Raw genomic sequence first — 13,785 nt, 5'->3', positions numbered from 1 at the left:
TTTAAGGGGCAAAATATAATGAACTGTGTAACAATTTCAGATCGCTCAGAAAAATGTTAATACTTTAATGAAAAATATTCAAAGTGCTTTTCAAAGGTAACAACTCACAGCTTTACAGATAATCTGTCTAGCTTTTTCCCCTCATAGAAATAGGGTGTCAGAGGGCAGTTGTAAGCATTGTATTAAGTGATTTTGTAATAAGGAATAGTCTAGGAGAGGTGGGGAAAGTAGTGTCATAATGGATAAATCTTATTTTCTCAGAGTTATAAATGTAATACTATAAAATTCTGAGTTAAATGGAAGTCAGTATAGTCTGATCTTTAAAACAGTAGATGTGTACGGCATTAGAGATGAATTTTCCCCAAGTTCTCAGTTTCTTGATGGAAGTATTTGCTTATGTATTTCAGTTTCTTTGTCTAAAAATGTGAGACTGACATTTCATAATGAGACGTTATGAGGCTTGTGTTATAGTCAATAGTTTATACTTTGATTAGTAGTAGGATAAGTTATTAAAGATAATATTTTGTCTACTTTTTCCCAAATGCTCAGACTTTATAGAGGTTTATCTTAAAAGGAATGTTCCAGTCTTGAGTTGGCTTTCTTATATTTTCCAAATAGTGTTCAAGGAGGAGCTTTACTAACTCAGTACTTCTGACAATTTCCCAGGTACTTATCAAACATTTCCAAAGTCAAGTTAATGAGCTGCAACGTAAACAAGCGTCTCTTGAACTTTCTGAAGTTCGAGAAGAAATCCTACAGAAACAGGTAAATAACCAAAATATTATGCTAAAATAAGGTTTTCTTAGGCATTTCAATCATATTCATATGTCTGTATAAATTTAACTTAAATGTACATAACCTGAAAGTATCACATGTCAGGAAAATATTATTAACTTGCTTAGGTTAAGTCTGCTTTCACCAGATGAAGTTCAAATATTAAGTCATTAAGTTGTTTATATGTTTTATTTGTTGTTGAGATTTTGTGGGCAGTGGGGTAAATGGGATGGGAGATATTTGGTTTTTTGTTTTGGGCATTTTTTTTTTATTTTTTGGAGATAATATTTTGAATAGTTAAGGCCATTGCTGTATTAAGTACTATCAGGGAAGAAAAATATTTTCCTCAACCCTTAGGAGTTCTCAGGTGGGTTAAACCCCATAACAAATAAGAGAAAAATAAGTTTATTAACATATGTAGCATACAACACAGGCTAAATCTCAACACAGAGTAACTCAAAGTGGTACCCTTAGAACTTTGAGTGGGTAGCTGTGGAGCAATTTGGGGTAGAGGTCATAAGGTAAGAGATTGGCAAAGGGAGAGAAAAACATACATGGAACAAGTAGAAAAGAACAAATCTAAGTACATTGTTCCATATCTTATTGAAACCTTGTCTTAGTCCTGAGAATAAGTTGGTTCTGTTAAATAGTTGTCTCATTTCAGGAGTTGTTGGAGGTGGGCTCCCATCAAAGTTAGGCCTCTATATGGTGATTTAACAAGAGGCATTTCTATGGAAACAAAAGAATAACAAAGGTTAATGGTTGGAGTAGTCTATACACTAGTTTCTGAGTCTGGAGGGCAGCCAGCCAAGATCTCTAGATATTGGGCTCAAAGCATCTTTTGCAGTTTGCCCCAAATTGCAACAGGCACGAAGGCTGTCCATACATGAGCTGTTGTGGTGATTTCTCTGCAGTTTATATCAAGTCATTCAGCTTCACCTTGTTAGGGTTTTCAGGAAAAGGGCAGTTTGAATTTTTAGTGATTGCAAGCCAGAAGGATAGGAGAAAAATTGAAAATATTAGTTTGAAGAATTATAGCCAGATATTGGAAGAAACTAGAATAATGTCAGATTACAGATAAATAACAAAACCTCATAGATAATGAACAGGGCTAGAAATGATATCCACAAAAATGTGTTATAGTTTTCTACTGAGACAGTTTTTTTTTCCTATAGTCACTTCCATTTCTATAAAAGATAATCACAATAAGATCAATTTGTTTGCAAAACTAAGTCTAGCCGCATTAAAATTGGCTTGATTATGTACATAAGTGTGCAAGAATAGTGAGTGATTGCATAGGCCCTTTGTAAGTCTGCTTTGCTGGAACTTTTAATAAGGAATCTCAGATTGGACCTTTAAAAGCCTCTCTAGACTAGGAAGACAAGGCAACAACTCGCCATCAGATTTTGCCTGCAATACCTATAGATTCAAGTGAATTCCTCTCTTTTCCAAAGGTCCATAAACTTCCTGAGGTTCTTGGGCTTGCCAGGCAGCAACATTCCTTACTAACCTGTAAGGGAACCGGGTATACAAGGTACCAAGCCAGTTTTTTCCCCCAAGAAGCTTTATTGGCCTCAAAGTCAACATTAGTTTCTTAAATCTGTCTGGTCATATCTGATTCTGTGCACATTCTCAAGTATTACATTCTAGTCAAAGCCTTGGTAATATAAGCAGTGTTTCCAGTTGTGTCCTAGAGAACAGATTCTTATTGACATTATGCAAATAACCATATTGGTATGAAAATAAGAATACTCATTAAGTTTCTGGAAGGATAAGTAGTCAGAAGATGATGATAAATGTTTCAATTCTGTTTACAAAAATATAATTTACCAAATTGCTGTAAGATGTAGTATATAGCTTAAAAGAAAAAGTTTCCTTAATAATGTACCAGCAGGCCGGGCGTGGTGGCTCACGCCTGTAATCCTAGCACTCTGGGAGGCCTAGGCGGGTGGATCGCTCAAGGTCAGGAGTTCGAGACCAGCCTGAGCAATGAGCGAGACCTCGTCTCTACTAAAAATAGAAAGAAATTATCTGGCCAACTAAAATATATATAGAAAAAAAAAATTAGCCGGGCATGGTGGCGCATGCCTGTAGTCCCAGCTACTCGGGAGGCTGAGGCAGTAGGATTGCTTAAGCCCAGGCGTTTGAGGTCGCTGTGAGCTAGGCTGACGCCACGGCACTCACTCTAGCCTGGGCAACAAAGCGACACTCTGTCTCAAAAAAAAAAAAAAATAATAATGTACCAGCAATGTTTCAAACAAAAAGGCCATAAGGATTTTTCAGTTTATTCAGTCCCATGTAATTCTTATTCTGCTTGATGTTAGATTAGCAGTTTTATGAGCCAATCAGTTTCTTCATTAGAGTTTTGGATATTCTTACCCAGCCCAATGATATGATCTTACCAGAAACCTGTACTTGTCAGGAGTTCTTTCCATAAATCTCCTTGAAGATTATACAGTTGCTTGCAAAAGCTTTCAGGAAAGTAGCAGAGCAAAATAATTAACTACCTGTGGAAGACAAAAGACTTTAAACATGTGATAAAAGTTCATTATAATGCAATTGACATAGAAATTGATTTATTTCTATAATATATAACATTTTAAGATAACTGGAATTATTACTGATATCAAAGACATACCAGATTTCTAAGAATTTTGTACAATTTCTGGAATGTTTAAATAACATATCCATACAAATATACCTCAAAGAAGATTAAACATCTTTTTTTTTTTTTTTTTTAAAGCACGAGAACAGATTCTTTTGAGATATTCCAGGGGTGCTCTGGAACATCCCGAAGTTAGTTTGAGGTGAAAAGAACTTAATTTAGAATTTGATTTTGGGAAATTGTCAAAAAATGTCAAAAAGTTGAAAATATTCAATTAAATAGATTTACAGATCACTGTGAAACAATAGTTATCTGAAGTGACAAAAGATTCTAAAGGCAAATACAGAAAAATTACATAGTGAGACGATTCAATTTTCCGAAGCAATTAAAGACCTGATAGACCACGTAAAACACAGGAAATTATTTTGGTAAAACGCAAAATCTTTGTTTTCTAAGCAGATTACGTAAAGAAAATTTTTCACAATGTCTTATCAAGAGCAGACCCAATGCTCCAAGAAAGCTTTGTTGTTTTAACAGAGAAAAATAGGTTCTAGTTTTGTATTACTGTACTTTTGATATGAAGGCTCATTTTAAAAAACGCTTTAATAAATTTATGCAATTTTGGGCAGCTTGGGTACCTGAGATAAGCATTCATTCTCGTTCTCCACCAACTTTCAGTGTCCTTTTTCATTTAAAACAACCTGTCATTCAACTTTAGTATAGAACTGCTCCTTTTCCTATAACAAAAATGCATCCTGTTACCTCACAGCTTTCCTTACCAAAAATACATCTTATTTGCCTTGTATATTTTGTAGAGTTGTTTCTCTTATCATTTCTAGTAGTTTTAATTATATATATTAGAATTTTTAATCCTTAGTAACCTTAATTCCTTGTGAAAACTACAGACTACCCAATTGTGACCTGTCAATGTACTAACATACTATAGATTTACACCATTTTATAATTTCAAGAAGCATTTTTTATAGTTTAATGTGGCAAGAAGAACATGTGATTAATAGACACAAACATCTTTTGTTTCCCTGTGAAATTAAGAATCCAAAGTAGATAGACTTATGTTCAACAATTAATGTTTCAGTATATTTGGAAATGATGTAGATATTCAGTGAAGGTCTATTATTCAACTTAGCAAAACCCTAAGGATGTAAGTTACCAAAGAGATTTCGGAAACTGTTTTTGCAAACATATTATAAAAACATAAATCATTGAAAATTTCATTTATAAACTTTTATCCCACTAATAGGTACTTAATTCATTTGTTCTTAATTTTTCTTAGATTGCCATGAAGATTTCATGAGCCATTAAACAGCCACCATTTTCCTATTAATAACTATTTTTTACAGCATGTGTATGTTAGGCAGGTATCACAAAAGCAAGAACCTAAAAGTTAAATATATGTTTTTATTTTCTTTTACTACTGTGCTTGATATACACAGAATAATGGATACTGCAATTATATTTGCACTTTTGATCTTAGGTTGAACTTCTAGTTGTATAATCAATCTTAAACATCTAGTAGAAATAACAAACTTGACTAGGAAACCCAGATAGAATAAAAGTTGTATGTATGCATTATATTTAATGTTGACAACTCTAAAGACATGCCTGTTTTGATTAAACTAATCTTACATAGTAAATCTTTACTGAGTTACATGAACTTGAAAAGTATTTGGGCTAGTTTCTATACTTTTGGGTTTTAGGAATTCTTTTTTTTTTTTTTTTTTTTTGAGACAGAGTCTCGCTCTGTTGCCCGGGCTAGAGTGAGTGCCGTGGCGTCAGTCTAGCTCACAGCAACCTCAAACTCCTGGGCTGAAGCGATCCTACTGCCTCAGCCTCCCGAGTAGCTGGGACTACAGGCATGTGCCACCATGCCCGGCTAATTTTTTCTATATATATTTTTAGTTGGCCAGATAATTTCTTTCTATTTTTAGTAGAGACGGGGTCTCACTCTTGCTCAGGCTGGTCTCGAACTCCTGAGCTCCAGTGATCCGCCCGCCTCGGCCTCCCAGAGTGCTAGGATTACAGGCGTGAGCCACCGCGCCCGGCCAGTTTTAGGAATTCTTAATTTATGTAAGTGCTTCTTTTTCTTTAAGCCAATTAAATTTCACAAATTACTTTTGGCAGTACCATCCAAAGGTAGAAAGTTGTACATAAACAGACAGATGCAGAGATCCTATAGCAGTCATTTTAAAATTTTAGCCATCAGATAGGTACAATAACATAAAACTTACTAGTTTATAAAAGAACAGTTGTATGCAAATTGTGGTTTTGTCAGATGGAATAACTTAAGGTTACCTGCTCAGATGGCTGACTTATCAATATTTGTGGAAAAGGCAAAATTTTTCCTTTGCCCTTTGGCAGCAATCTTATGGAGGCTGTGGACTAAATTTTGGGTAAAGCAGTTTGGGGTTTTGGGGTTTTGTTTTGTTTTGTTTTTTAAGCCTCTTCTCCTTCCTCCTCTTTTTTCTTTAGTCTCAAATGGTTACAGTTGTTTTAGTTAACTCCTTTTATGTTTGCATTTCAAAGACATGGTAAGATTTACATCTCCAGAGGACTGAAAAAGGATGTAAGTTTTCTCCAAGGAGTTTTAGGACACATTTGCCTATTATGAGAGATCTAGGGTTTTAAGTTTTTCTTTTCCTAAAGTATAGGACCAGCTTAAGGAATTTTTGCAGTGGGAGCCCAAATATGGGAAGGCCTGGAGCGGACGGAGTTTGATTATAGAGCCCTGGGAAGTAGAGGTTGTCAGGTACAGCAAAGGTGGCCTGGCCGTGAGTTCCCTGAGCCTGCGTCCAATTTCTTTCCTGTTTGTCAGCGTTTACAGAAGTAACCTGTATACCCTGGACCTGCAGATCAGGCTGGAGTGCTGTTTGTAAATCTTCCTGGGAAAGGGAAGTTAAAGTAAGCAGCCGGGCATGTAAAAGATTTCCTGGAGAAATTTAAAGAGTTTTAGGACTTAAAAGAATTTGTTCAGATGTTGAGACTAGATTTTGAGGAAGGGGGTTTAAGCCAGGGGCCCAGAGAGCCAAAAGATTTTCTGGAGGGTCAGAGTCAGAGGTAAAGAAGACTATATAGCTAGGTGAGGAAAACTTTACAGCAGGTACGGATTTTAACTTTGGTCTTTGTTTTGGGTTTTCTTTTTTTTTTTTTTTCCATCTTATTAAGGGAATCTCTAAGATTAGCCTTGACACTCTCTTGTGTCCTCTTTTAAGTCTTATCTTACAATAGGTACCAGTAGGACATTTGCTTGGAATAAGAGCTCTCTTAAAAAAAAAATCTTTTTTAGATATAAAAGAGTCCAGATCTTTGAAGATTTACTCATTTTAATGTGACTCTAGACCAATAAGCCTTTTGTTGCTTAACCATGGATGCAGAAGGCTTCCTCACAAAGGCTACAAAAGATGAAGTCCCCTTCAAGATCCAGTTTCTCCCAAAGATGGCCTAAGAAAGCAGAGACCCTCATTGCTATTCAGGCAGTAAGAATAGTGTTTATGAAATGGCCTTTCAAGTCTCGCACAGAATGTGAAACACCTCCAAGTCACAAACCTGCTAATCTGCGACACCAGGCATGTACTACCAGGATGGACTTACCCAGCACTAAGCAATGAACTTTGAGATGCCAGAGTCCCCTTATTAAGACAGCTCCCCTGAGAGCTGGCACAGTCAGACAAAGGGAATGCTGCTTGTCACTTGGTTCCCACCCTATTCAACGAGCTGCCTTATGCAAGTTGACACTTGTGCCCTCCAGCTTGTAGAGACCAGAGATTATTCTCACTGGTCCCAGAAGCCAAGTGCTCAGGACGTAAGATGAAAGAAGAACCTTTTTTTTTTTTTCTTATTGGGCACCCACAGCAAAGTTTGTCTAAACAGATACGTCTGATGAGAACTGAAGTCACTACTCTGTGAGGCTGGCTGGACAAACAGGCTTATAAGACCTATATCTTTTCTACCCTATGATTCTCCTTCTTATGACAAATGATACAAGGGAAAACAATGACTATCTCTGGGAGGCTAAAGATTAATAACCAAGAATTACCCAAAACCAAATCTGTAAGAGTCACAATTTGAAGAATTTTTACAAATTTTTATCTCCTGCCAATCTGAATTTGGAAAGAAAAGGACAAGGAAAAATTTCACCTTCCTCTCTTGACTGACTGCTACCAATGGGTATGTAGGAGAGCTGATTTTGGTAAGAATTCTTACCTTTCACCAGCTTCTATCAGTTTCCCTAGGATCCTATCTTCAGACTCTGGAATAAGTAGGATGGCCCAGAAAGTCCCATCTGGGTTGCCAGAAACTGTTGAGAAGGAAAAAAAAAAAAAAAAAAAGTTTCTCAACTCTCACAAGTTCTTACTTGGGATGGACTGCTGTAACAAAAGACAGATTAATGAGAAAAACAAACAAGTGTATTAACCCATGCTGCACACATCACCCAGGAGAAACCTCAATGCAAAGTAACTTAAAGCAGTGGCTTAGAACTCTGGCTTACATAGCATCTTCAACAAAGAAGAATACATTTGTAGATAAATGACAGGACAAAGGAAGGCAGTTTCAGGCTTCAGAGGTGCGAACGTGGGTAGGTAAATATGAGAGGAAACTAATGGAGTAAGGTTTGTTTGCAGATTGCTCTGGTACCATCTCTGGGCTGATAAAAGTCTAGAGTTGTCTCCAAAAAAGGATAATTTACATCCTGCCTTTGGGTAGGAAACGAGGAAGACAGAGCTTTTCCTCCATTTGCTGTTTCTTACTGCCTTTAGCTCAAAAATAATTTTCATGTCAAGTTAAGCATATTTTGGGGCAACATATTCCTATTTCCCTCACTACTAATACTATTTAATTATTAAGAAACGGCCAGGGGCAGTGGCTCATGCTTGTAATCCTAGCACTCTGGAAGACTGAAGCAGGATAGCTTGAGGTCAGGAGTTTGAGACCGCCTGAGCAAGAATAAGACCCTGTCTCTACAAAAAATAGAAAAATTAGCTGGGCGTGGTGGCACATGCCTGTAGTCCCAGCTACTCAGGAGGCTGAGATGGGAGGATCGCCTGAGCCCAGGAGTTTGAGGTTGCTGTGAGCTATGATGATGCCACTGCACTCTAGCTCAGGCAACAGGGCAAGACCTTGTCTCAAAAAAGAAATGGGTAGTACAACCATGACAGTCATGCTAGATCACCAAAAACAATATCATTACAGGAGGTAGATCTTTCTGGAAACCCACCATTTTTATTTCTAGAATCCTTTTGATTCTAGAAAGTGTGAAAAACCAGTACAGCTCACCTTATTTTTTCCCTTCTCCCAGAAATCACAGTCCTGCAGTGCTGTTACCCAGTGTCCGAAAATAGTTTTTTCATATTTTGTCTTGTTCTGTTTCAAGAATGAAGGTAAATCCATCCCTTTTGTTCCACATGCTCACAACTGAAAGCACATTATGCATTTTAAAGCAAAGATGAATTGTGTTACATTTTTTGATTGCAAAAATAACTTTTTAGAGCCATAAGAAAACTGAGTAATGATTTAGAAGTTTTCAACGTGGTTAAAACAAATACCCTCATCATTAGAAAGTAAACCATCTCCCACTTAGCATGTTAATCATGGAAATCTGAAAGGATTTTTCTATACTCTGCATTTTGTTCTGTGCCTTTGTTACCTAAAATGTTTTCAAACCATAGCTCTTTAAAATCATATCTGCTGCAATAGGGTGAAAATCTTAAAGCATCCAGTACATCTTTATTCAGTTGATGCTAACTCAGGCATGTATTCCTCAAGTCTTTTGTTTTTTTAGTACTCTAATGAAGAAGTTAATTTTTTCATGTTTTAGCACTCATCATAGGTTTTCAATGTTATTATTCCCACTTTTATTCATAGTTGATTGCAAAAAATCTTTGTTTGTTTCTTAGCACCCTAAAGTTGTAAAGAAAGGACTTAAATCTTTATTCATATTCCTTAGATAGCTGAGAGGGTTGCTGCTATTATTGCTTATTATTTTCATCTTTTACAGTTAGTATATACATTTTACTGGTTATAGATTTTTCATTAATGGGGTTTTATTAAGTGTTAGAAACCACTTAAGGCTGACCTCTAATAAAAGCCCAGGGACTTACTGTGGTCTAGTCATAAAAATTACCAAAATTTTTATTGTAACTTATCTCAAATATTCTATAAGTAGCTGCTGTTATTTTGTAAGGGAATGGTGGAATGATCATGGGGTTTATGATCTAGGTTTAAATTCTTGGCTTGCCACTGTAAGGTTAACTGGCAGGGTTTAAGTAAACATTTAGAGTCACAAAATGACATAGGCCACAGCCTAAGCCGCCCAATCAATTGTAATTATATTTTTCAAGGTGCTTTTAGGGAGCTACAAACAAAAGGACATTGTTAGTCTACAACAATATTTCTAAATTTATACAATTTACCATTGAATGTTTATATTTAGTCATTGAAAGATGAATACATTAATTCATGAGTAATTGTTAAACATCTACTCCCTTGTGCACAGCTCTAGGTGCTAGAAATACTGAGAAGTAGTAGACAAAATTCCTTACTCTGGTGGAGCTTACATTTTATTTGAGGGAGTCAGACAATAAACAAATATAAGATTTAATAAAATTAAATGAGGCACTATCTGTAAAGTGTTTAGCATAGTGCCTAGCACATAATAATGCCATGACTCACTGCCACTTGTCCTTTAAGACTTGATTCAAACACAGCTGCCTTAGGAATCCCACGGCCCACCTCCTCAAGTTAGGTGTGCTCATTTATCATCTCACTGCTTCTTGGCCATCTCTCCAGAGCACACCACACTAGAATTCTCCTTCACTTGACTACTACTTTCACGAGACCAGAACTTCTTAGCTGGTGTGCCAGGAGCAGGTCGCTGGTGTACCACAAGATAGCAATGGCTGGAAATGTATAACGACAAAAAGCTCAAAATCATTTCTCAGCCATTAAAAAAAGTTTATAGAAATTGAAACATTTGACTATTCTGTATATGACTGTGCCTCTGTCAACTCTTAGTTCAGTAATCATTATTGGGTTTCTTTTTAAATAATTTTTAGTAATCACTGTTTTAACACATAAGATTTTTATGGCCAGCACCCATCGCCACAACATGCTCTGTAAGGCCTCTCCCTGAGCTTCCTACAAACTGTCCGGTCATAGTCTGCGTAGTTCTTTGGTCAATGATGGTATCATCAGAGATGTTCCACATTTAAAATATTTACTTTGCCTCTTATTTAATTTGCTTGTATTTTCACTTTTTTCCAACTAATTTAAGGTATGGGATGTTTTTATTATTATCATTGTTATTAGGTAATGAGTGTTTCCATATAAAACATGGTTGAATTTGTTAATTTTATCCATTTTCATTTGCTTGTTTTTTGCCTTTTGATGTTAATAATTTAGCAAAATCTGATTCCTGATGGAATTTCCTTTCATGATTATATGGTATAAAGAAAATGCAATTAATTTTTTCACCAAGCCCAATATAAAGGTCCCTCAAATCCCTTCCAAAAGATACATATTAACTGAACTCTTTCTGTACATTGGGTGGTATATTGTGTTGGGTTCCTTAAATGTATTTTTTAATCCTTAATCACCTTATTAAATACCTTGTAGCAAAGCTGAGTACATTAAAGAAAGTGCCCAACTTTATTATAATGAACCCTATAACCAGACTGGCATATATGGGAAGGAACAGGTAGATGGTTCATTCATTTGGAACCCCTACAATGTGAGGTCAACTCAGAGCTAGGATGCATCGTTACTTAGCACTGAAAGCTATTAATTACTCCAACAATCCAAGATGCCTCTAATCTAGAGAAATTTTATACAGATAATCTTGATTTTTAGGATTACCTATTAAAGAATTATTTCCTTGTGGTCAGTTTTTCATTCACTTCATACTTCTATTTTAGATTACAAAACTCTTAGAAGAATTGAAAAAAGCCAAGGAAAACCATACTCCAGAGATGAAACATTTCATGGACCTAGAAAAGAAAATTGAACAGATGGAAATGAGACATGAGCAAAGAGAACAGGAACTTCAGCAGGTACAGTAGTAAATCATATTTATATATTTGTATAATCTAACTTTTAAGTGCCTTTAATTTGCTGTAGTTTTGTTATCCCTAGCAAAAGTTACTTCTTAAAGTGTTTCCATTGTATTTTGATCTTGTTAAAAAATAAATTTATAGCTTTTAAGAGAAAATAAGACTTTAAATCTCAAATACTTGAAGATTGGTTACCCTTAGACCTAGAAAAGAAGAAGTTTTTGTCATATTCTTAATTATTGATGGGTACCTAAAAAGTTATACATCTTACTTTGGGAATAAAGTTTCATATCTAAGTCATTTCAATAAGTGTTTATAAGAAATTTATATTAAAATTTCATCTAATGTATATCTAGCACTAATATTATACTTAATTACAAACATAAATTAATAGAAATTAAAAAGCAGATGTAAGGACATGATGTATTTTTAGGCACTTGCCTTGGTGCTGAAGTTTGGGCTGCCGTAACAAAGTATCATAGACTGGGTGGCTAAAACAACAAGTTTTCTCATAATTCTGGAGGCCAGAAATCCAAGATCAAAAGTTCTGGTCAATTTGATTTTTGGTGAGGGCTTTCTTCCTGGCTTGCCAGTGGCCATTCTAATTCTCACGCAGCCTTTCATCACTGCATGTGCTTAGAGCAGGGGGAGCGAGGGGTGAGAGATCTCGCTGGTATCTCTTCTTATGAGGATACCAATCCTATCATATCAGGGCCCCACCTTTACGCCTTCAGGACCTCATTTAGCCTTAATTATTTTCTTACTCCACATACAGCCATACCAAGGGTTAGGGCTTCCACATATGAATGGGGGGGAGGGCGCGCCACAAACATTCAGTCCGTAACAAACAGTTGAATGTATGTACTCTCTGAAGACAGAAAATACTACAGACATGCAGACCTTTATGGTTGACCCAAGTTCCCCAAAGAAGCCCCAGGTTTGCCTACTCAGTATTGTCCCACTTTAGTGCTTTGAGATTAAATGTTCTTTACCCCCACTAGGAACTGTAACAGCATTGTGGAATTTTTATATCTGCAGATAATCCAGCAAACACAACAAGTAGTAGAAACCGAGCAAAACAAAGAAATTGAGAAATGGAAAAGACTCGCACAGTTAAAGAATCGCGAGGTGGACAAGTTTCGCACAGAATTAGACTCGATATTAGATGTTCTACGAGAGCTGCACCGGCAGGGGGTGGTTGTGCCAGTGGCTTTTGCAGATGAACTGAATGCACCGGAGTACTAGAAACTCAGATTTTGAATGACGTCCTTGAAAGGCCTGAAGATGGGATGGTGCTACCGTGAAAAGAACAGTTTTTGAAACACAGGTGTTCCAGTATGTTGCTGGAAAGCAAACACTAACATTTCAAAATAAACTAACATTTCCTTAAGCCATAAGGAAAAAAGGCCTCATGGTATATTTTACTGAAAATCATCAGTCACATTTTAAATGATTTATGGACAGATTCCTTTGTGTCAGATGATTATAACTAGTAAGATTTATCGTATAAGGTCTCACTTGTGTGCTAGAAGTAGAAAGAAAATTGCACATGCTCTGCCACCTTATTTATTGACCAAGTGTGTATTCTTAATTTGCTTTGTGACAAACACAGCTTCTCTTTCTTATGGAAATGGTAGAGGAATGTGAGCACAGTGCTGTAGACAGTGGCACTGTCAGCCCAGTAGGAGAGCTTCCTCCATAAGTTAGGTGAGAATTGTAACTTACTAGACAAGTAAACAGTGAATTCTCCTGTGTTTGGCCAGTTTTCCACTCCTTCCTCTAGGTGGCTCGTTTTTGCACCCGATATAAGATGAAAAATATATTTTACAAGTTATAGGGGAATTTGATTTATCCAGTTTTAATCTTTTAAACTGCATCTCTTAAATCCCAATCCTACTTTTTGTAACTTTAAAATTATATGGAATATAATAACCTTTTTACTTATTTTATTTAAAAAGTAATATTAGATCCATTAGGAAAAGTTACAAATATGCATAGAAGTAGCTGGATTATTTTATTTAATTTTCTAGTAGCTACATTTAAAAAAGGAACAATTGAATTTTGATAATATATTTATATAATCTAATATACCTAAAATATTAGTATCAATATAAAAATTTAGTTTTTGCATTTTTCATACTAAGTCATCAAAATATATTTTACATTTACAGCACATCACAATTTGGACTAGCCACATTCCAAGTGCTCAATAACCACATGCCAATAAAGTGCAATTCTAGGATAATAATTACAAAGTAAAATACTTTATAAAGGACAGGTAAACTAGATCTTGGTGAAATTATGGGCAGCAAATGTGAGATGTAGATGTTAAATATAAGAAAT

The 13,785-nt window shown here is 35.8% G+C and overlaps 1 protein-coding gene across 1 annotated transcript in view; it reads left to right on the top strand.

The window, feature by feature from the left end:
• CEP162 (centrosomal protein 162) overlaps positions 1-12,922 on the top strand; it is a 76,642-nt gene extending 63,720 nt beyond the window's left edge. The window contains exons 25-27 of the mRNA XM_069488328.1: positions 667-765; positions 11,308-11,442; positions 12,481-12,922. Of these exons, the coding sequence (XP_069344429.1) occupies positions 667-765; positions 11,308-11,442; positions 12,481-12,687 (441 nt within the window). The 3' untranslated portion in view covers positions 12,688-12,922. The remainder of the gene's footprint in view (positions 1-666; positions 766-11,307; positions 11,443-12,480) is intronic.
• Positions 12,923-13,785: the final 863 nt, after the last annotated feature.

This window comes from Eulemur rufifrons, chromosome 15 (assembly GCF_041146395.1).
Source record: "Eulemur rufifrons isolate Redbay chromosome 15, OSU_ERuf_1, whole genome shotgun sequence".
In the NCBI taxonomy this organism is placed as follows: domain Eukaryota; kingdom Metazoa; phylum Chordata; class Mammalia; order Primates; family Lemuridae; genus Eulemur; species Eulemur rufifrons.
This window is presented reverse-complemented; position numbering and strand designations above follow the sequence as displayed.